At 49.1% G+C, this 21585-nt stretch overlaps 1 protein-coding gene across 5 annotated transcripts; it reads right to left on the bottom strand.

Moving 5' to 3' along the window:
• Positions 1-10036: 10036 nt before the first annotated feature.
• Positions 10037-21421, bottom strand: stk40 (serine/threonine kinase 40). 5 transcript variants are annotated; one of them, XM_037273873.1, is made up of 12 exons: positions 21179-21421; positions 17199-17328; positions 16614-16699; positions 16142-16285; positions 15546-15770; positions 15379-15431; positions 14148-14263; positions 13118-13262; positions 12927-13046; positions 12756-12840; positions 11684-12677; positions 10037-11647 (listed from the first exon to the last, which is right to left on the bottom strand). In XM_037273873.1, exons 2-11 carry the CDS (start codon positions 17317-17319, stop codon positions 12462-12464), a joined length of 1311 nt encoding a protein of 436 aa, XP_037129768.1. In that variant the 5' UTR covers positions 17320-17328; positions 21179-21421; the 3' UTR covers positions 10037-11647; positions 11684-12461. The 5 variants fall into 5 exon arrangements, with proteins under 5 accessions (XP_037129768.1, XP_037129770.1, XP_037129765.1 ...); XM_037273875.1 differs by lacking the exon at positions 21179-21421 and adding an exon at positions 17911-17986; XM_037273870.1 differs by lacking the exon at positions 21179-21421 and adding an exon at positions 17442-17844.
• Positions 21422-21585: the final 164 nt, after the last annotated feature.

Here is a 21585-nt window from a genome sequence, read left to right as displayed (position 1 = left end):
AGCAGAAACATACGGATGGATGGATGGACGGATGGATGGATGGATGGATGGACGGACGGACGGACGGACGGACGGACAGATGGAGTTGCTCAATAAATGCAATTTTGGCATTTCCCACTTGGAAAAAAAAAATGGCCGCTCGCAAGTCTGTCAGAAATCACCCAAAATCCAAATTTTGGATTTTGAAGGCACTTAAACAGTTGTAAAAATGTAAAACTGCCGATTTGACAAGCTAAAGACATTTTTTTCCCCCTGTTTTGTCCCATTTGGACAGTGGCTTTTTAAGATCCAGTAGTGGCCTTGGTCATGCGACGACGGCTGCAATCGGTTCAATGAAAAACACTGGCCGCTTCTATCCAAAGGCAAACACGTGTTTCTGGACAACCTGGGCTTACATCCAGCGACAATTAACTTATGAGCCCCATAACGGGGAGTGACAAGGAAAACGAGTACAAAATGTTTCTTTGATGAGAATGTCCTTGGAAAAAAATTGTCAGCGGATGGATGGCTCCTCCACACCTCCACCCCAGCGCAAGAGGAAAAAAGCCCAAACCAAACAAAACACATGTCTTTGGCGCTGGTGCCGTCCGTCTCATGTCATTAAAAAGCACAGAGGAGGCATCGGCCAGGAGATCTTTACAGATGGGATTTGGAAGCAGGGAACTCCCGTGCACGCAATCATAAACTCTTCTCCATCTGCGTGTCGGGACGATCAGAAACAGCGCGTCAAAGCAAAATCTGTCAAGGTGCAATTTTGAACACATCTCCCACACACTGAGCAGTCATAAAGCCTCAAAAAGACAAAAGCTCCGCATATGTTTAAAAGGTTTCAAATTCTTTGGAAGGCGCCAATCTGGTTTGAAGCGTATCGATAACACTCAAGATGGAGTACGGATGGATGGATGGATGGATGACTCAATACAGATGGATGGATTGACGGATTCAGAGTCATTAGACATCAAAGCAAATGTTTTCCCAGCAAAGATCTTTCAGCAGCTCACGTTTGGCATCAAGCTTTCAAATGGCATCTAAAGAGCCTTGAGCGCTCATGTTGGCTGAGCGTGAAATGAAAGTGGCGCTGCCATTTGGAACGCTTGAATGCAGAGAATATTACAGGGCCAACACTTGCACTGGGTCCATTTGGAAGCAAGACACCAGCCAAGGGCCAGACTAGCAATTATGCTGCGACGACTTTTGTTTGCGCGAGCCCAGCGAAACTCACTCGGAAGGCGGCTTTGGCCGCAGACGTCGAGTCCTTTGTCTGGTTCGGACACTCGTCTAACGGTCCAATTGAAAACACAAACACGGGGACAATTGATCATCCGAATATTTGGAGAGGATTAAACAAAGAATTCAGGGCTTCGCACCAGAACCTTGTGGCACGCCGCACATGCTAAAAAGAAACATTATCACTGCGTTGAAGCTTTTCAGGGCTTTACACTTGAACATTTGGCAAGAGAAAGTTACTTTGGATAAGGGTTGAGGCCCTCCCGTTAATGACACCGCCGTTCAAAATCATTTTGTCCAATTAATGAAGTACACCGCAAACCATGACGCCAAAAGTGTTGAATATCATTTTACCCTCAACTTGTTCACTGCCAGCAGACTTCCTCAGATGGCCAGCTGTTTCAGTTCAATTCCACTGTTTTTCTAGCTTGTAACATTCTCGATTCATTCATCAGGAGTAGAACAAGGGATGGTTTTGCCGAAAAACACTGGTTTCTGCAGAGCAAAGTTTTTGGGGTAAAAAGACAAACAAGATCCAGTAGCTCGCACCGAGTTGTCACGACACAGCCGACCGAGAACGCCGGCTCGCGCCTTTGTGGCTTGTTTCACGGATCTCGTGTTCTCGTCCCAATCTTCACGGCTTGAATCATCATTTATCGCCACCTTTTTTTCACTGTAAGGAGTCACTTGTTAGATTCCGCCTCGTGCCTGCCTGCGAGCTATTTTCTGGCAAATGTCTGCTTGCCGAGAGCATCTGGTGACCGTTTTTATCTGGCTCAACAAAAGATGGGTTTTCCCCAGTCCACATAGGGGTTAACTAAGTGCATGGGTTCGAAACCCAAAGACCCTTCATGTAGAGCCTGGGTCTTTTGTCGTTCCCTCCTGCAATCAGCATAAACGCATCCAGACGGAGAGAAATGAGCATCCACACACCCTCCCACGCACTTGCGCTAAAAATACAAGCTGGTATTTACGAGTGCTGAGAGACAAATTCAAGTGAACTGGAGCCTTCCACACAACACAACTCAGACAAATGGGCCAGTTTTCGCCTATGCCTCCAACGACATGAGCGAGCAGGTAATCGGATTTAATAGCACGCTCGCACGCGCAGCAGCTGATGCCGAGCCGAGCCGAGCCACGGTTGCCGGTCGGCTCCGAGCGAGCGAGCGAGCGCGTGTCAAAGTGCAGGTTTTACCTGACAGCGCATTCCCCCGGAGGACAGGACCTGACAGGCCGGCGGGAGAGCCAAAGGAACCAGATGTGAGTTTCAGGCGTGTAAAACACAACATTTGGGGGGGGAACGAAGGAATGGGACCTTGACTGTCAAAAGCCATTAACCCGTCTCGGCAGAATCCAGCACCAGCAATGAGGTCATGGAACACTCATACCCTGCTGATATCAGGACTAGTCGAATCGATTCATATGAAACGTGATGGTCGTTGAAATATCACATGAGGTTGACTGAACACAAAAACAGCACACACAATAAATGTGAGGCTTTTGTGTTGACTTCTTTCAGCGAGCGAGCCAGGCAGGCGGACGGGCGGGCGGGCTGGCGGGCGGCCAGGCAGGCAGGCAGCCATGCAGGCAGGCAGCCACGCAGGCAGGCAGGCAGGCAGGCAGGCAGGCAGGCAGGCAGGCAGGCAGGCAGGCAGGCAGGCAGGCAGGCAGGCAGGCAGGCAGGCAGGCAGGCAGGCAGGCAGGCAGGCAGGCATATGCTTCCTGCCCCCCTGAAGCTTAAGCCCCCATGTAATCGTTCAACACTTGTGAACTTCCTGTCGCCACCCTGCCAACTTGTTCCTTTCCCTGCCTCCCTCCCTCCCTCCCTCCCTGCTTCCTTCTCCCGCCGCTGCTTGGGAATTGTTGACTCACGGTCGAGTGAAACAACACTTCAGGGTCGGGAGATGTCCATCATCTGCACGGCGGCGACTGCAGCGCCTCCGGCCCGGCCCGGCCAAGCCCGGAACAAACCCCTGCGGTTGTGGTCAACAGGCGTCCGCACTTGGGACAACAAACTGGCCAAAGCGGGGCTAGCGTATTGGCATTTGCAAAGGTCAAAGAGTATTACGTAAATGAAAAGAGACTGGAAAGGGCCCATCTCGCCAACCTGGAGACGACTTGGTGACTTGATGGCAACTGGATGTCTCCCCCACATGGAATGGAGGCTAGCTCGGTTGCCAGGGAGTTGCGGGGAAATACAAACATTTGTTTTTTCCAAAAGCAAGACCTCGGAACAAGCCCTTGCTCAGAGTAATTCGGTCGGCTCGGTCTCCTGGACTCTAGCCGGCTTGACAGGGATTTGACGTACCCAGAAACTTGCCGGAGACTTTTTCCACGTCTCAACCAGAGACATCGTGGAGGCGAATTCTAGCCGCTACGTCTCCTAGAGACGAGCCGGGTTGACAGGGAGTTGTGTTCTCCAGAGACCTTTTTGAGAGTTTTTCAAGTCTCCAGGTGTCGGGGATTGGGGCGACATCTCCGCCAGGTCTCTGAGACCTGCTAATGACCAAAAAGACATGGCAGAAACATCCTTTCTGTTTCAAAAAGACGTCTAAGTCAAGAATGTGACTGAATCTGCTTTGCAGATCGGGCTGCATGTCCCTTCAAACGTCTGTCACCGTCTCCACCTTCGGAAGCCTTTTCCTGGTTCAAAGGCGTTAATGATTTACGGGCTGGGGGGATAGGGGGCAAGAACTAACTCGCAGGAGACAGACACATGTCATCCTTTCCAGAATATGGCGGGCTAACGTTTCCCCTGGGCGCCATTACAATGGAAAGCTCCTGTGACGGTGATTCATTGGATGCATTTGGATTTGAGCATGGTAGTGGCGGGTAGAGCTACGAATTCTGCTCTAATCGAGAAAGTCTGTTATGAAAGCCGACGTGTGGATTTTACTCACTTGAGGAATCGGTGAGACTCGATGCTGTGAAGTGTTTAACATCGACTCGGAGATTCCATCGTTGCAGCTGTGGCGGGATCGGTCCCACACGAGGGACGTCTTTCTGGATCCCAAGGCCTGAAACATGATGCAGGTGCTGCATCGTGAGAAATTAAATTCGACAATCGGAAATCGCATCGAGCTCGTTACAATTCCACAGTGGGAAATATAACACCATTTAATGTAGCGTTCAAAAGTGATGGGAAAACACCCCAAAATGAAGTGAAGTGAAATGAATCGGTTCCCACTTTTGGTTGCATTTAAAATCCAGAAAAAAACACTTCAGTACATTCAAACTCGTTTGCTACCATTGACAAGCATACGTGACCTAACCTTACTGACGCTCAACCTCCGGTAGATGGCAGTGAAGCACCATTTTCCATACAGATCAGCCAAGGAGAAAAGTGTTTACTCAAATGTTCGACTTTTCTTGGACGTTGTCTCAGTCTCAGCTTTAAAAAATGCTAACGACCAAACCCATTGTCCTTTTTGCATTCTTAGGTCCGAGTGACTCGCGGTTCTGTCACCCAGCAGACCAGAAATAGTTTGGCACAGCCACTGATGTTTATGCTGGCGTCCTCGTGAACAAGTTCACGCGAGGACGTAGCCGAGGAGAAAACAAACCGGCGAAGGATCCCGAAGTCTTGGATTGAATGTGGGCGACTTAAAAAGATGACATGTGCAAGTGTGTGTGTATGGAGAACAATAAACATGAGCAGCATGTTCAAGGCTAAACACAGAGGACACTTTGGATTCAGCTGCATAAACATTGCAAACACTGCTTGCAAGCACGCCATCTTCCAAGACCTTCAAGCCAGAAGCGTACCGACCGACGTTGAGCAATGTCTGACGTTTTTTCAAGGCCCAAACGGCTTTTTGCTGCCTAAACTCAATTCAAACAGAAAGAGATGCTATCTGTGTAATATTCAGACTTGTGAAACCACTTCTTTATCCGTGTTGTTTCAGCACACAAGGCCGTGCGTCACTTCCAGCGAAAATAAAAGAACTATACTGTATTCTTTGGTTGCATTTTCCCCTCAGTCATTATCTGGAGGGAAAGGGTAGGCTGCAATTTGGAACGCTCAAACTGGCTCCGCCTTGCTGTTAAGCATCACTGTCAAAGCCCATTCTTTTCTTATTCTGCGAGCTGTACATTTTGCGCCGTGACTGATAGCGGAGTGGGAATGCAGGCGGCGGCGGCGCACTTGAATTCAACAGCTGCGGAAGGTAAACAAAGCGTATCTGAGGAACCCAAAGTATGGGTACGGCCGACCTTATCGCAACCGCCTTGCACCATCTATTAGCTTTCCTTATCGGCTCAGATTGGATGCTTGGGATTACAACCAGAGAGTCCCTCCTTCAAAAGAATACGAGACGACGAAACATTCAAATATCAATAAGGATGCGTGCTATCGTTAAATAGAACACCACACGGGCGATAACTCAAACAGTTGACACGCAGGCTGATGTCCTTCCCAGACCAAAATGGATTTGGCCTTTGTGAGGACCTGATTTTCAAAGATAAGTTTTCCGGTTCACCATCTCCCGTTTTGATCGTAAAAAAAAAAAAAGCATAAGAAAGAACAGCCCGACAACCAAATAAAGTGGTGTCGCTCAAAAGTAGAAGAAAATATGGCCTGACAGCAAGCTTCCAGTATGCTTTTCTGCTCAACGCTCCCCCACACACAAATATGAAGCAGCTAACCCGACCAGAAACCCAAATGGGACGGCGCCCAAGCCCCAACCCGGAGGAATTCACGTTAAGCAGTAGTTTGGGCCAGACGTGTCGAATCTTGGCACCACCGGGGCGGGGGGAATCACGGTTGGCTCCGAGTACAGTAAGTGGCACTCCACCCGGGCCCGGCCACAAGAACGAAAGCCCACATGGGGTGTTTGTCGCCCTTGCGCCTACCAGCCCGGCGCTCAGACTTGGCTCGGGCAGCTTTTAATGAGCACGTCTCGAGTGCCAGGGGAGGAATGCAAAAATAGACATTTCAGTCTGGATTGCAGGTCGGCGCTTGTTGCCGCGTCTCGCTCCTCTCGTTATTATTACAACAGAGCGTAAACGGCAATTCAATCACGGCTGGCAGTTGTCAGTTTGGGTGCCGCATCAAAGTCCGGAAGGGAAACGGCGGGCGCAAATTGCAGGAGACAACCTGAAATGGGAGATTAGAAGGGACGTGGAAATGCGCCTTGATTAGGGTCGAGAATATTGACCTCAGCAGCAGAGCAGGTCGCCCACAGCAAAGAGCATTTGATCGCCATCAGCAGATGCCGCTCGGTGGATTGTTTTTGCTAACTCGCATTTATTTCGCGGCGCGATAAATGTCAAAGCCAGTCTGTTGATTTGTGGACTCAGAGTTAGAGCGTATTTCATATGATTGATTAGTCTTTGTACATTGATACAGTTTCAAGACTGACATGATCAACATGAAGCAAAAACATTGTCTCAAACATTCTTCTTGTCAGAAAGGTTCAAAGATGACATTCATTACAACCAAGCGCAAGATTACAGTAAACTGTCTGCTGGCTGCCTGCCTGCCTGCCTGCCTGCCTGCCTGCCTGCCTGCCTGCCTGCCTGCCTGCCTGCCTGCCTGCCTGCCTGCCTGCCTGCCTGCCTGCCTGCCTTCCACCCCCAAGGATGAACTTTTTAGATTGGAAAGAAAATCTCCCCAAAGATAGACGTGGGGTTTTCCCACATGGTTGGAATTTGTTTTTTTACGACACCACATCCGCAAATGTTCCTTTCATCCAGATGAGACCTCTTAAGTTGAAGGCTGCCGAGGTTCTGTGATTTGGAATTTGATTTCTTGGGAAACAAAGTCAAGTTCAATTCAACCACACTTTTTAAGATTTGGGATATACATCTGTTCAGTAAAATGCATTGCATGGCAAATCAAATAGAAAGAAAACAATTTGAGCACTTTGGAAAGACTACAACTAAAAGGTACTGAAGCAATGATTATTTTATACACCGCTAGGAGGGGTGCCACACTTTGAAAAGGCGGGGGTGGGGTCCTTAAATATATATTTTTTGTATTTTTATCACCTTCTTGGGGTTTCTTGACTCAAAACACCCGTTTTAGAGGTTACACTAAACAAATTCCTTACAGCAAAGACAACAGAAAACAGTAATGGACTCTCCAGAAGAAGCATTGCAACCTTTTTTTTTTTTTTTTTGCTACTCAGCTGTGGAAGAGCTTCAACATGCAAGGAGTCTATTTCCACCCCTCTGTCCCGTACCTGCAACGCCAGCCTTCAAGTCACTCTTTTGCAGCCACTAAAGTCGCCAAAAGTTAGCTGAAAAATGCATCTTTGGGCAAAGGCTCTTGTGTTGAATCCTCACAGGGTTTTTTTCCTCTTTGCAAAGAAGCTTTCCGAACATTTGACTCACAAAATTTTGCTAATTTGTAGATTTAACATGAGCATCACACGATCGAAATAACTTGACAAGTGTCCAAAGTCATTCGACAAAAGTAATGGGAAATCCGGTGACTTTTCAAAATAAAATGATTTTCAGACTTGGCTAATAAATTAAGCGGAAATGCTACACGTTTTCTTTTGTATTTGGTGGCCCGCTGAGCCGAGTTCTGTTCAAGATTTCTTCCTTGAGTTTTTCCATGAATTTGCTTCGAATGGATTGCCCATGTGGGGTTCGCTTGGTTTTCTTTCCTTTATGATCGAGGACCTGCTTCATGTGTAGAGAGCCTTGAGATGAAATCCAGTGCTTTCGAAATAGTCAAATGGACTTGACTGTGCTGAGTGGGCACATCTGAGACTTATTACAACCAGCAATGACAGCGGCATTTTTCTTCTCCGCAGGCCTCTGCCCTGGCCTGGCCTGGTGGCCTGGCTGCAGCGGAATGTGCACCGTTCCATTTGATTCTGTCGGGGTTGCTGCAAGAGCAGCATAGGCTCACAATAGAGCCGAGGAGCAGACAGTCAATAAATCAGTTGTAAACAAACAGGAAGACACTCGACTAACTAAAAGCCAAATGTCATTTAAATATTCAATAGCGCAACATGCTGCACATTAACCATCGTCGTCAAGCATAGATTCTAACGTCAATAGAATTTCAAGTGAAGTGCATTCAGGCTCTCTAATAACGTGGAATGTTTGGAATATTTGCAATCAAAGAACAGGAAATCAAATTCCCATTTGGGGAGAAAACACATGCAGCTGCTCTGTTTCAAGGGACGGCAGGCAGGCAGACTGAATGAAGAAAAACATCAGCAGATCTGTCATCTCTACAGTACGCCTGCCAACCGTCAGTCCAGTCCTGCACGTCGGAACCGGCTGCTTGCACGCACACACACACACACACACACACACACACACACACACACACACACACACACACACACACACACAGGTCTCCTTGTTCACCTGGCATGCCCAACAAGAGCTCCCATTGACAAATTTGACGGGGTCGCCCTCCTGGACGTGGAAGCAGATGTTCAAGGTTAGCGGGATGGATTTCTTTCACTCATTTTCAGACTGATTGACAGATAGTGAGGGAAGAAGGGACAAAAAAGCTAGTCATTCCCTACAGACCGAAATAGCTCCATTCGCCTGGGTTCCATAAAACGAACAAAGTCCAAAGCTCCCCAACACACACCAAAAAATGAAATATCCATCCGAAACTATTCTCATAAAGTTTTTACATGATTTTTTCCCCCAAGATTTCATGCAAAAACTGCGACGTCACCAAAAACCGAGAATCTGTTGATCAACTTTTATACTAAAATGCCTCGAGGTGCTTTTCACATCCACTTTCTTTGTCATCGGCAATAACAGCAGGCAAAATGGAAAATGAGTGTGGCCAAAATGAAAAACGAGTCCCGAATTATTATGATTATTATCGTAACAGCTGTTTATCTGCTTAGCTCCTTGTAAACGGACTGGAAGTGCATTTCAGCGGAGATGTTGCCAGTATTGTCACAATGCTGCGATTCTCATCTTTGAGGAGCCAGGCAACTATAATTCATATTCAGCATATCAGCTGCAAAAATATGTTCCCCCCCCCCCCCCCCGACATTTTGGAGCGAATTCTCATGAATTCTAATGGATATTACATGCCGTCAATTTGTAGTTTGCTGCAACTCCCAATGCTGTCTACCTCATTTTTAAGGCAGCTATAATTCATAGTTCGCTCAAACTGTATTTTCTTTTTCTCGTGGTCACACAGGAAATTCATTCTAAATAAACTGAAAGGACATGACCTTGTGTTTCACTGGCGACTGTCCCAACGTCAGATGGGAGACTGCAGCCAAAACTGAGTGGCTGACCCAAATAAGGAGAAAGTCAACAAAAAAATGGATGGATGGATGGATGGATGGTACTGTAATATAGGAACTAGAACTATGAACTTCCTTTTTTGGGTCTGCTTGGATATTTTATTTATTTAATTTGTCATCCAGATGGATGTCTGTCACCGGAATGCACAACAACAAAAAAGCTCTCCAGGGAAATGAGGCAACAACATTGCAGATGCGTGACGTACTTGGAGCCGAGGTTCTTTTCTAGGCTCAGCTGCTCGGGCCTCATCCCCGTGTACATATCGTTAGGCACTAAATGGTTCAAATCAAGACAAAATACAAGAACAACTTAAGAAATTCAACTCAGTATCATGAAACTATTGAAGCATGAATCACTCAATGACATCAAATTTAAGCACTTGAATGATTTTGACCTTTCCAGTCCCATGAAGCTGTACTATTGAATTTAATGTAATCATAAATACAATATATACTGACTAAAAAGTTATCAACCAAATATCGGAAAAAATCAAATGAAAGGATAATTTGAGAAACTCCGCCACCTGCTGGCCGAAAGTAAGACTTGCAATCACCAAACAACACAAGTCTCATTTTTTCCATATCAAAGTTTATTGCTGACATGCATGTAGTTTCTGATGAAGTAGAAAAATATGTTTGTTTATTTTATACAAAGATGATTTCCCAACTGTACAATAATGTCATTGTGTCTCGAGATGCCCCCAAAGATGAGCGAGCAGCTTACGAGACAACGACCAAAACACATCTGCCTTGTCAAATGAGCGCTTGAAACACGTCAGCAATATGTCTGAACTAAACCCAACTACAGTACTTCAAAGCCGGTGGGGGTAGTTTGCAACAAAAAAAAAAAAGAAAGAAAACAAATATTGAAAAAAAACATGCTACTAAAAAAGGTGAAATGTTTTTGGGTGGGAGGAGGACACAGTTGGCTTTGTGGGAAGGAATCAATCCATTACTGCAGTTTTGCTACTAAATTACACTCCCAAATAATGGGGGTAGATTCAAATATGACTACAAAATCAGTAAGGAAAATCATTTTCAGGGTGGAGAATAAATATATCATTTTTATCTATTTAAAAGAAAAAAATCAGTGGGATGGATGAAGCTGAGGATTTTTGCTACAAAACGAAATTGTCAAATAAAAACAGTGAAAATGTCTGAAATGCGGGCGAAGTTTTTTAGAAAAGGCGTGTCTGGAGATTTATAGAATTTTTGCAAAAGAAATGAGAGGATTCAACCAAGTACAGTCAATCCACTCGCTAGTAAATGAGCGGCAGGGAAGTGTGGCAGCAACATCATGCAACATTTCAGTTCCACATTGCGTTACTTTCATGCGTTTCAAACCACAGTGGCAAGCAACACAACTGCAAGCCAAAAACAAACTCGAAGGAGGGGGGCGGGGCAAAACCATTTACATTTAGTAAAGTAATTACCATCTCGTGGGCCATTTTGGTTACTACGACAATACACACTCATTGTCCAAATGGGGATGGATCATTCAAGAGAAGGAAGAAAGACTCCAAAATCAATTCTAATCATTAGTGTAAGTCAGAGTAGCTTAACTGGTGTCAAGATGGCAAGAAATGCAGATGTACTTTTGTTAGCGTGGAGCTACCATTGATGCGTAAAAGGAAAGATTTGGGAGAGAACAATAAATAAATATCCACCTTGAAATTGCAAGTGAATGAGGTTGGGATGCAAACATAAATAATACAAAGTTGGATTGAGCCCGCGGCAACGTCGCTTAAGTCGCTGGTAGGCGTAGCTTCACGTAAAAGTTCAACAAAAAAAGATGGTGTCAATCGTCACCGCATTCCAAGGCAACAGTGGGGGGGGGGGGGGGGTAACAAGCACAAAAGAAATATTACAGTATGGATCACCAAGCACCTACAAAGCGGAATCATACATGCGTGTCGACGAGGGGGCCGCTAATACACAAGCAAGGGTGTTGGTCTGCTTTTCACAGTGTGCCAGATAAGAACAATTATTTGGACGCTTTTCCACCGCACGCTACCCGGCCGGCCGGCCGGCGCTTGGCTCTACTCGCCATTAGCGCCGGCAAAAGTCCCTTTTGCTCTCAGGTAAAAACGGGCGCGCCTTCTTGTACTCCAGCCGGTACGGCGGCGTGGAAAAAGCCTCGCGAGAGTGGAGGATAGCTTAAAAGATGGCCGGCTCGGCGGCCACTGGCTTGAGACACGCGTGCGCGCACGTGCACGCACACGCTCATGGCTATGCAAACATGTCAAAGTGTCATTCACATTCATACTGGAAACAAAAACACACTTTTCATCCGTCGCTCGTCAGATGACCTGGAGGCCTTTTCAATTCCCAATGAGGTGCTGGGTACCAGTTCCGTGGCGTTTCTCAAGTTTATTTGGCTGTGGCACCGAGGAGGAGGCGAGGGGCGGCGGCAGCAGCCAACATTTGTGCCTCATCGGGGGTCTTGGCGTGGCGACTTCCTCCGCACGCTAGCTGCCTGATGCTAGGAAAGAGATCTCCGCAGGGACGAGACAACCGGTACCAAAGCGTGTTTCCATGTAGTCCGTCTTCAATAGAATAATAGAAATGCTACTCCAAGGTCAGAATGATTCAAAGAAAAAAAAAAAAAAAGAAAAAAAAAGCTTATTCCATTCTATCCCCTCCCCTGGCAGAAAACCACTCGAGTGAGCGGGTTTGTCGTTTCTCTCCCCGGAGCGCGACGGCCAAATGGTGAACGTCGTCGGTGGGATTGTAGAACAACACAGAAGAAGAGATGGAGAGGTAGATTGATTTGAAGGTTTTCCAAAACGGGGCCGACAGTAGAAGGAAGGAAGGAGGGAGGGAAGGAGGCGTGACGGGAGGGGCTGCTACATGATGGCGCTCCCGCGGGAGCCGGCCGGCGCCGCTGAGAATGCCGTGCTGGAGGCTTGCGCGGTAACCCAAAGGTGGGCCTATCTTTGGCAGTTCCGCCCCGTTTTGTTTGGCCCGGCCCTGCCCGGCCCGCCTCACGCAAGCGTTCTACTTGCGGAGGAAGCGCTGCGCCAAGATGGCGGCGTCCAGCGGGCTGACGGGCTGGGCGTCGTGGCCCAGCCGCCGCACGGGCGGCAGGCTGTTGAAGTGACGCTTGAGGAAGCCCTTGGCCTCGTGGAAGGTGTTCTTCTCCTCGGCCAGCAGCAGCTGCTGGCGCATGTAGTGCTCAAACTCGTACTGCGACGACTCCTCCGTCACTTTGGCCTGCGACCAGCACAAAAACACCGCGTTGGGACTTTGGTTCTTGTCGTGTTAAGCTGGAGCCCGTGTGAATTCTTTTACCTCTTGCAGATGCTCCGGGTGGTTGAGCTGATCGTCGATGTCCGGAACCACCTGCAGCGGGCCGCTCAACGACGAAACCGACTGCCTGCGACGGTACGACGACGAGTCCTCGGTTAGCCTCGGGAAATTTGATCGAAGGCCCCTTTGGTGGTACGACCCCGCGGCACTTACCAAGAGGCGATGATGTCCCCGAGGGACTCCAGCACCTCGCCGGCCGTCAACCTCTGCGGAGGGTCGAGCACCAGCAGCTTTCGGATCAGACAAACCGTGTTGTCGGACACGCGGCCATCTCTGCGGGGCGCATTGACGTTAGGTGTGCCGTGGTGAATCCAAACTTTCAGGAAGCCATTTGAGTGACTCACTCTGGGATGGAGTACTCGGCGGCCTTGATCTTGCGGAAGAGCTCTTGAGGTATGCTGTCATAGAAAGGGAACTGGCCGTACAGCATGGTGAACAGGACCACGCCCAGAGCCCACATGTCGCTGGGCTTACCGCGGTACGGGCGACCTGCAAAAGCGCACGCGGGAGCTCTTCCAATAAATATCTGCCAAAGACTTTTAGGAGAGGGGAGGGGCTTCCATTCTAAAAGCAAACATCCCGCCAACATGCTCATTAGGCCCAAGCACGAGGTCAACCCTCGCTGACTCCAGGTGATAAGCGAGTTCCCGTCATGGCGGCGACTGTAATGATTAACGGGATGAGTAAAGGCAAACAAGTCGGGTCGCTGTGCATTTACACTTTCCACATTGAGGTGAAGTCGTCCAATCAGCTCACACTAGTGAGGAGGATGGGGGAGGGCAATGTTAAGCACACAAACACTCACAAAAGGACACACGCGCACACACGCACGCGCACACACGCACGCGCACACACGCACGCGCACACACGCACGCGCACACACGCACGCACGCGCACACACACACACACACACACACACACACACACACACACACACACACACACACACACACACACACACACACACACACACACACACACACACACAGTAGTAGCGGGTACATGGGAGAATTTCCCTCCAGTGAGTCATGGCTGCATGAGTGAGTCACTCACGCTTGCTTTTAATTGCACGCCAGTCACGTTATGTTGACACACACAAACGCACACGGCGGTCTCTGTGCGGCTTCCACGCACTTTGTTGGCACGCAAGCCGTCAACATTGACTTCTCGTGTCGTAAATTGCGCGCCAGCTTCTTCTTTTGATTGAAAATAAGCCTGGTCACAACCGATAAACCAGGCCAGGCCAGGCCAGGCAGCCCTGATCAATGGGTGCTTTCTTTAGTCCCGCGTTGCAAAAGCAGCCCGCTCCAACCGGCTGGGCCGATAGGCGTTACGCAACGGACATGTCAAAATGTGGCTTGCGGCGACGCTCACCGCTTAGCACATCGGGGCTGATGTAGGCGGGGCTCCCTCGCTGATCTTTGAGCAGGTCGTCCTCGCTCACCAGGTGTTTTCCTAAGCAGAAGTTGGTGATGGTGATTCGGTGCGTCCTGCAACAACACACACATACACACACGTCTATAAATTCACAGTGCCGGAGAATAAAACCTGTTCTTGATGTCTTTGTGCGCCGCGATCGAAACGAATGACTCATGGAGTGATGATTCACTCCACCGCCAAGTATCTGGTGTCTTTTAGAGGGAAAGCTGTTTCGGTTTCCAGCAAAAATGTATTTTCGAATAACGTTGATTGATTGTATTGTAATTTCTCACTCGCTGAATCAGCAAAAAAATGCATTTAAAGGTAAGGCATTGTTTCAGGCGATTGGAGGTCCAAATGAATGACGAATCTGCTTGATAAGGAAAAGAGAGAGAAGAAAAAAGAAGCAAAAACAGAAAACGCTCAAACAAACATACGAGTCAACTGGCGTCTGAGGATGATTGTTGCTCAGCGAGCCTGCGTGGCGATGAGCTGATTTGGATTTAGAACACTAAACAATGTGCAGAAAATGCACCCACGCCACATATGTGAAACCTTTCTCCAGACACGCGCTTCCAAAAAAAAAAAAAGGTCATCAGCTTCCCCTTCGTCTTTCTCGCTTTCACAGCGCACACGCAGGCATTTGTTCCAGCCAATTTCACTTTCGGTCAGAGTTTCTTTCTCCCTTGCCGCCGCTTGCTCTTCTCCTTCAAGGGTGGAACACGACGCAGCGTTTGGAGGACGCCCTCGGCATAATTGCGTCCTTTGCTCTTTTGTCCTCGGGCATCACGACTTGTGCCGTGTAGCAATGAGGGAGGACATGACGGGAAAAGTGAAAAAGGATATGACCAAAGGAGACAAATTGCATGGACAAAGGAAGCAGGAAAAGCGGGGCAGCGGGAGGAGGCTAAATAAATTACGACTGTGTGTGTGTGTGTGAGTCAGCTGTGAGCTATGGGCCCTTATGGCGGGCCTCTCCTTTGTCTCCAGCAGGGGACAAAGTGTTCCATTGCACTTGAACATCACTGCCGCCGCTGGCTGGGGTCAACGGGGTGAGACGACAACTCAAGAATAAAAGATCACGCAGGAAGTTCCGCACCGGTGACTTGGAGTGTGTGTGGCTTTATTAAACTGTGGTCTGGCCTGGTTAGTGACATGGGAGGCAGCCAATCAGATTGGCCCTTACCGTTTGTTCAGCACCATGTTTCCCAGCTTGAGGTCTCGGTGCACGATGTTCTTCTGCAGACAGGAAAAACACGCAGGGGAAAGTCCCGTCCGTCAGTATAAATGGAACATTTCCCACGGGACAATAGAAGCAAGCAAGCAAGCCGGCTGGCCGGCCGACCCACCGACCTTGTGCAGGGCCTCCACCACGCGCACCACGTCGTAGAAGATGATGATGGCCTCGCGCTCGCCCAGCCGCTTCTCCTTGATGACGTAGTGCTGCAGGTTGATGAGGTCGGCCGTCTTGTCGCTGAAGTCGTGCGCGCACAGGCAGTCCAGCACCAGGCAGATGCGCTTCTTCATCTTGCGCGGCTTGTTGGCCTCCGGGTCCTCCACCATTTCGTAGGCCCGGTCCTGCAAGGATCCAGACTCTGGTGTCACCTTTCAACTTCCTCTTAGCAGGCTCTCTAAAAGCAGAGCTTTCATTGATTTCTCTATGTCATTTATTCATTCATTCATTCATTTATTCATTCTTTCTTTCTTTCTCCGCTCCGGCCGGCCGGCACTTCTGAGAGCTTCTATGGTCTTGATCTCCCGGCGTAATCCGATCAATACGGCAGACGTAAAGGAATCAGAGCGCAGGTTGTGAGGAGATGGGAAGATGGAACAACAACAAAGTTAGGGGGGGGGGGGGGATCGTGTGAATGGATGAGGCTGCGAAGAGTGAATGACGGCAGAAGCTCATTGAGGAAAACCACTTTGCGCTGGCTGTAGCTGGATGCTACCTGGAAGAGGCCGTGATGGTGGACCACACCGTCTTGGTTGTGCAGCAGGGACAGGAGGGAATACTCGGTGTGCAGCAACATCTTGCCCTGCCTCTCCTCCTGCGTCTCGCCGGCAGAGTCCGCTCGCTCCTCCAGCGTCAGGATCTGGCCAAAAAAAACAGAGAGGAGACGTCGGGGTCAGACTGCAGGGGCAGCTTTGACAGTTTACTGCCACTTGAAGATCCTCAGCCCGGACACTATCAACTTTTAAATGTCGACAGGACGCCAACTTGATCCGAGAAGCCAGACGGTCGCCCGAAGCTGGTCGCCGAGGCAACGGGGCTGCTTGAGTTTAGTCAAATTAAAAAAAACAAAAAAAATGTTGTAACAATATCCGCAACCCCCCAATAAAAACAGAGCGGTTTGTCCGTGCCAGGCCGTAAAGGGAACGGCAACAAAACGGAAGGTGAAAAGTTCACACGCATGCACGCACTTTGAGCTGGTAGAAATCGTCGCTGCCGTCTTTCCTGGCCAGACACTGCACTATGCTGGGTACTGGTGAGTTGCCCAGACGAGGCCCTGCAAAAAAACAAACACAACAGCTGCATGACCAAAAGGCCGGCAACATACTGGCCGGCATGTGTGCTCGTTTGAAAAAGAGAAAAAAGCCGGGCGTCTTGTTTATTTTGCCGCTTTGCAGATGGCTCAGAGAGTAAAAACAAAAGGGGGGGGGGGGGGGGGGGTGAGAAGTACGTACATCTTTGTGTCAACGCCGACCTGTGTCATGGTGATCTGCAAAATTCTTTGCATCCTCGTCTCAGGCGTGCGTACACACAGACACCATGTGACTCTTTGATACACACAAGCATGCACACTCAAGCATGCACGCACGCGCGCACACACACACACACACACACACAGCGTCCTGGCACTCTGTCCTGAAAACAAACCACTCGCGATCCAAGCTCAAGTTCAACCGGAGGCTTGCTTTATGGATTTAAAAACACACATTCTCTCTGGGAAATGGACAGGTCTTTTTTTGTATGTGCGTTGGGGTTTTGCAGGGTGCCTTCCTTACCAAGGACGAAAGGCCCAGCTCGCTTGGCGTTGCTGCCCGAACTGTACACGGGACACTGCAGCTTGCCGGCCCTACTCGATGTCTCTCCGGCCCCTCTCTCCAACGCACGCCGCTTGGACATACTGGAGCTCTGCAGGGGGGGGGGGGGGGGGGGGGGCAACATCACCAACTGAATGATGGCACACCACGCAGCTATAAATAAGAAATAACATTGCAGCGGCTTCAGCGAGGATGAGACAATACCGAGAGCGCTTGGTGGATCCAGCGCGTGAAGACAAGTGAAAGGAGGTGCCAGACAGGGCAGCTCCCGCCCGCCCGCCGGCTTATTTCAAAACGGCCCTCCCACACGTTTACAAACACCAGAGCGTTACAGCTCCATTCACCGAAGGGCCGCCCGTGCGCCTCGGCCCGGACCCCTGAGCCGTCAAACAATGGCCCAATTGACATGAACGAACACCATTTTCTCTTCCAAGCTTCCCCGACCGATCCTTCCGCTCTCAATCTGCGCGTTTTAGCCCAAAATCTGCCGGCTTATCGTCCCCGGGGTGACGGACGGGCGGGCAGCCGAGCGGGCGCTGGACGAAAGCGGAAAAGCCCCTGACGACAGTGACGTGACACAAAAAACGAGCTGCGGCGGGTGGAGAGGTACGCTTTGTTTGGAGCCACGCCGGCTTCCCGTAACAGGGAAGTAAGTCGGGGAGGGATGACTCACCGCTTTCGACTTCCAGTGCCGTCGGGTGGAGATATGCCTTGAAATGCTCAGGTGATGACACCAAACAAACACTCCCCTGCCCTCCCCTCCCCTCCCCTCCCCTCCCTTCCCCAGCGTGTGACGCGCATGTCAAACCAGCTCTGGAGGGTTTCAAGCATGACAAAAGGCATATTTGTGTAAGTGTGTGGGAAATTGGATTCCAAAATGTAACTTCCTCATTTGACCATTTTCGGTCCGTGTGAAATTTCTGATCTCCTTCTACACCATTTGCCCCATCCAAATTTGGGAAACACTTGATCTTGTACAAGTAGTTCAATTTTCATAGAAAAAAAACCTGAAACAAAACTCAAATGGTCAGCTTGGCTTTTTTTGGCGGGTCCAAAAAGAAACAGGGAATTTGGCTGGAAAGTCCAAGCTTGGAGTTACACCTGACATCAGAATTTGTTTTTCCCCCATTTGGTCTGCTTCCAAATTTATTTGAAATGAAATCGAATGTAATTAATGACGCGAGCATCAACAATATGCGGCCTCGTCACACTTTTCCGCGAGTAAAAAAAATCCTAATTGCAGGGTTAATAAAGCTTCCTCGACGTCACAATTGGAGGAAGGTGTTCAAATGAGCACTTTCTATTTGCGTCCCATTTTAATCCTTATACCTATGAATAGAACGCAGACTGGAAAATGCTGGCTAATTAAGTTTCCGCTTTGTACAAGAGCAGACGAGTGAGTCTGTTTATACGCCGTCCATCACATTTGTTGTTTTCTACCGCCGTATCCAGCCATTGGGTGCACACTGAAGCTCTGAAGGAAGGGTGACTCACACCGGCAGAATTCAAAGATTGTAATAAAAACCAGATTGGACAGCATCACGAGCTTTGTGTGCACCACAAGTGAGACACGGTAACTAAAGCAGGCAAGATTCTCGCGTGCATCCAACGGATGGATCATCCGTCAGTTGGCACTTTGGGCCCAGAGCACAGGCAGGGACGGACGGTTGGCGGTCGCTGCGAATTCTCACTTCCGTGAGGCTTTTTTTTTTTTTTTTTTTTGTGATCCCAGACAGCAGATTGTGTCATCGTGGTGTCTCTCTCGTCCATCTGTCCCCATTGCCGCTAGTCATCGGCCGGCGAGTCTGATGAGGCCAGGCTTTGTGACAGACAAAGCGCCCGTGACACTAAGTCACGCTGACGAAGAGACCATCACGCCGATTTGAGCCAGCAGCAGCAGCAAAAAAAAAAAGACAGGAAATCATATAACCACAGCACACAAATTGATTTTGGTAAACGGTGCAAAATCTATTGGTTTGGTCTATTTCCTGTCAGTGCGACACGCCAACAGGCAAGAGCTCACTGAACAAGAAAACTTGAGCAATTACAATCATCCATGCACCTCTGGGCAATGTAAATGATTGACTGGAAAGAGCTAGCTTGCTCGCTATTTAGCACAACAACAAGCTCCTCAAGGCAACACACGGACAGAGCTAGCATTTTATTTGATTCCGACACAGTTGAAGCAAAGGTCAGAGCCGCCGCCGCCGCCGCCAAAATGCGCGACGACCTAGATGACATCAGCGCCATGCGGCCATCTCTTTTCTCAACAAGTCTTGGGGATCACATTGCAGCGGACACAAGAGGTAGCGGAGAGAGCACAGGAGCGAGAGAGAGGCCGGCACCCGCAAATAGAATTGAATCAAACACAGAAGGTTTCTAACGAGATCTGCCCACGTTGCCAAAAAAAACACACACACACACACACACACACACACACACACACACACACACACACACACACACACACACACACACACACACACACACACACACACACACACACACACACACACACACACACTTGTTGGAGCCCAAAACAAAACGAAGGGCAAAATCTGCAGACATGACACCACATTGCCAACGTCCTTTGATTGGCTAAGAGACGCAAGGTCAAAAAGCCGCACATTTTTCCCACCCAATGGTGGCCTTCTCCCGTCCTGTATTTTCTGTCAGACACAAAATGAGCGGCAAAGCCGATTCAGCAGTTTTGCACCTTTTGAGGTAGCTGCGAGTCCAACTCCGACCGACCGAGACTTCTCCTGACTGGATCGCCCGGACGTCATTCTAATGAAGGGTCTTGGAATAACAATGGCACGTGGAGGCTCACATTTCCCGGTGCATTTGTACGGCGTCACCTTACCGCCGGTTAAATTTAGCCTGGCTGCTTCTTTGCAAAGACGAATCCACAGACACTTCAGCCACAATATTAGGTACACCTGCACCAACCCAAGTTGCTGCACTTCCAAAACAGTTTGCGCACTTAATTCAGCCTCAAGTCAATAGTTGTACGGTCCGCCAAACTCGCTTAGCGACAGGTCACCTGCAGCCCAAGTGAGAAGCGCAACGGAAAATGGGTGGACAGATGATGAAAAATGACAGTTACGTCACCTGTTGTCATCTGTGCCAACCTAAAACGATCACATTTCAGGCTACAAGCACTCCACCTCCAACTTGAAGACACCAGATACGGTTTTACAATGAAGGAACATTGGCCTAAATTCACATTGTTTCATAAGAAAATGTCCCTTTTAGTTTCACATTTGGGGCTGTATTTGCCCTTCATGTACTAATTTTAAAAAATCAAAAAGTTCCAGTGCATGAGCATTGGTTTTCACCGAGGACTTAATACTGTCAAGTGTTTGTTGGCTTCTCAACAACCCCCTGTTGCACTGTTTGTGCCTTGACTCCTCACACTTGCACAAGAGAATCATAACAAGGGCACATGTTTTAAGAGCTGTATTGATTGATGGATTTCAGATGATCATGGAGCTGTACCGAAGAAAGTGCCCCGGGAATCTTTCCCCCGCAACAATCGATATCGACGAGTCGTTTTACTGGCCGCTAAAATCCCTCCGCGAGCTGTTTACAACCTCAGGCGGAGCTCGAGAGAATCATCAATAAAAAGCCGATTCGACTGAAATTCGGTCGGAACAAAAGTGAACAATTCCTTAGGTTGGAGCCGCCAGCAACAGAGAGAGAGAGAGAGAGAGAGAGGCATGCAAAAACACAAAGGAGGCACGCTCCACCACCAAGTTTTCCGTGCAAACGACTTAGTTGGTGTAATACAGCGACGGATTGTGCACGTTTATTCCATTTGGCGGCCTTGCTAAAAGGTTCTATTGACGAGCGCCAGTCACGCAGCGGGAGCAGAGGCCGGCCATTTAAACAAAGTAACAAACATTACAGCTGCTTAGCACGAGGCTAACTGGCTAGCTCACCTCGAGCCGAAACCGCCGGGTCGGTCCCCCCCCAAAAAAAGAAAAGTCTGGCGTCGTCCTCCGCCCTCACAACGTCGACATTTCTCGCGCAGGGTGGGTTGTGTGCTGGTCGACGGCTCCAGACGGACGGACGGACCGCCGCGGGTCGGGTGGCTGTCGCCGAAAATGCAGCGATTAGGGAAGAAAAGCCTGCTCGCTCGCCGCTGATCGCATCTTTCCACAGCGACAGCGCCACCTGACAACGGAAGTGACGCACACGCTCTTTGCAAGATTGACGGCCGGGCTCGGCCAATCACGGGCGAGCTGCTGTCCGACGATGACATTTTTTGCAATTTGCGTAATGGAACAGGATGCGATTACATCATCGTGTGAAACCATTGCAAACTGGGCGACAAAGCAGGAGGTGG

Source organism: Syngnathus acus, chromosome 16 (assembly GCF_901709675.1).
Source record: "Syngnathus acus chromosome 16, fSynAcu1.2, whole genome shotgun sequence".
Lineage (NCBI taxonomy): Eukaryota > Metazoa > Chordata > Actinopteri > Syngnathiformes > Syngnathidae > Syngnathus > Syngnathus acus.
This window is presented reverse-complemented; position numbering and strand designations above follow the sequence as displayed.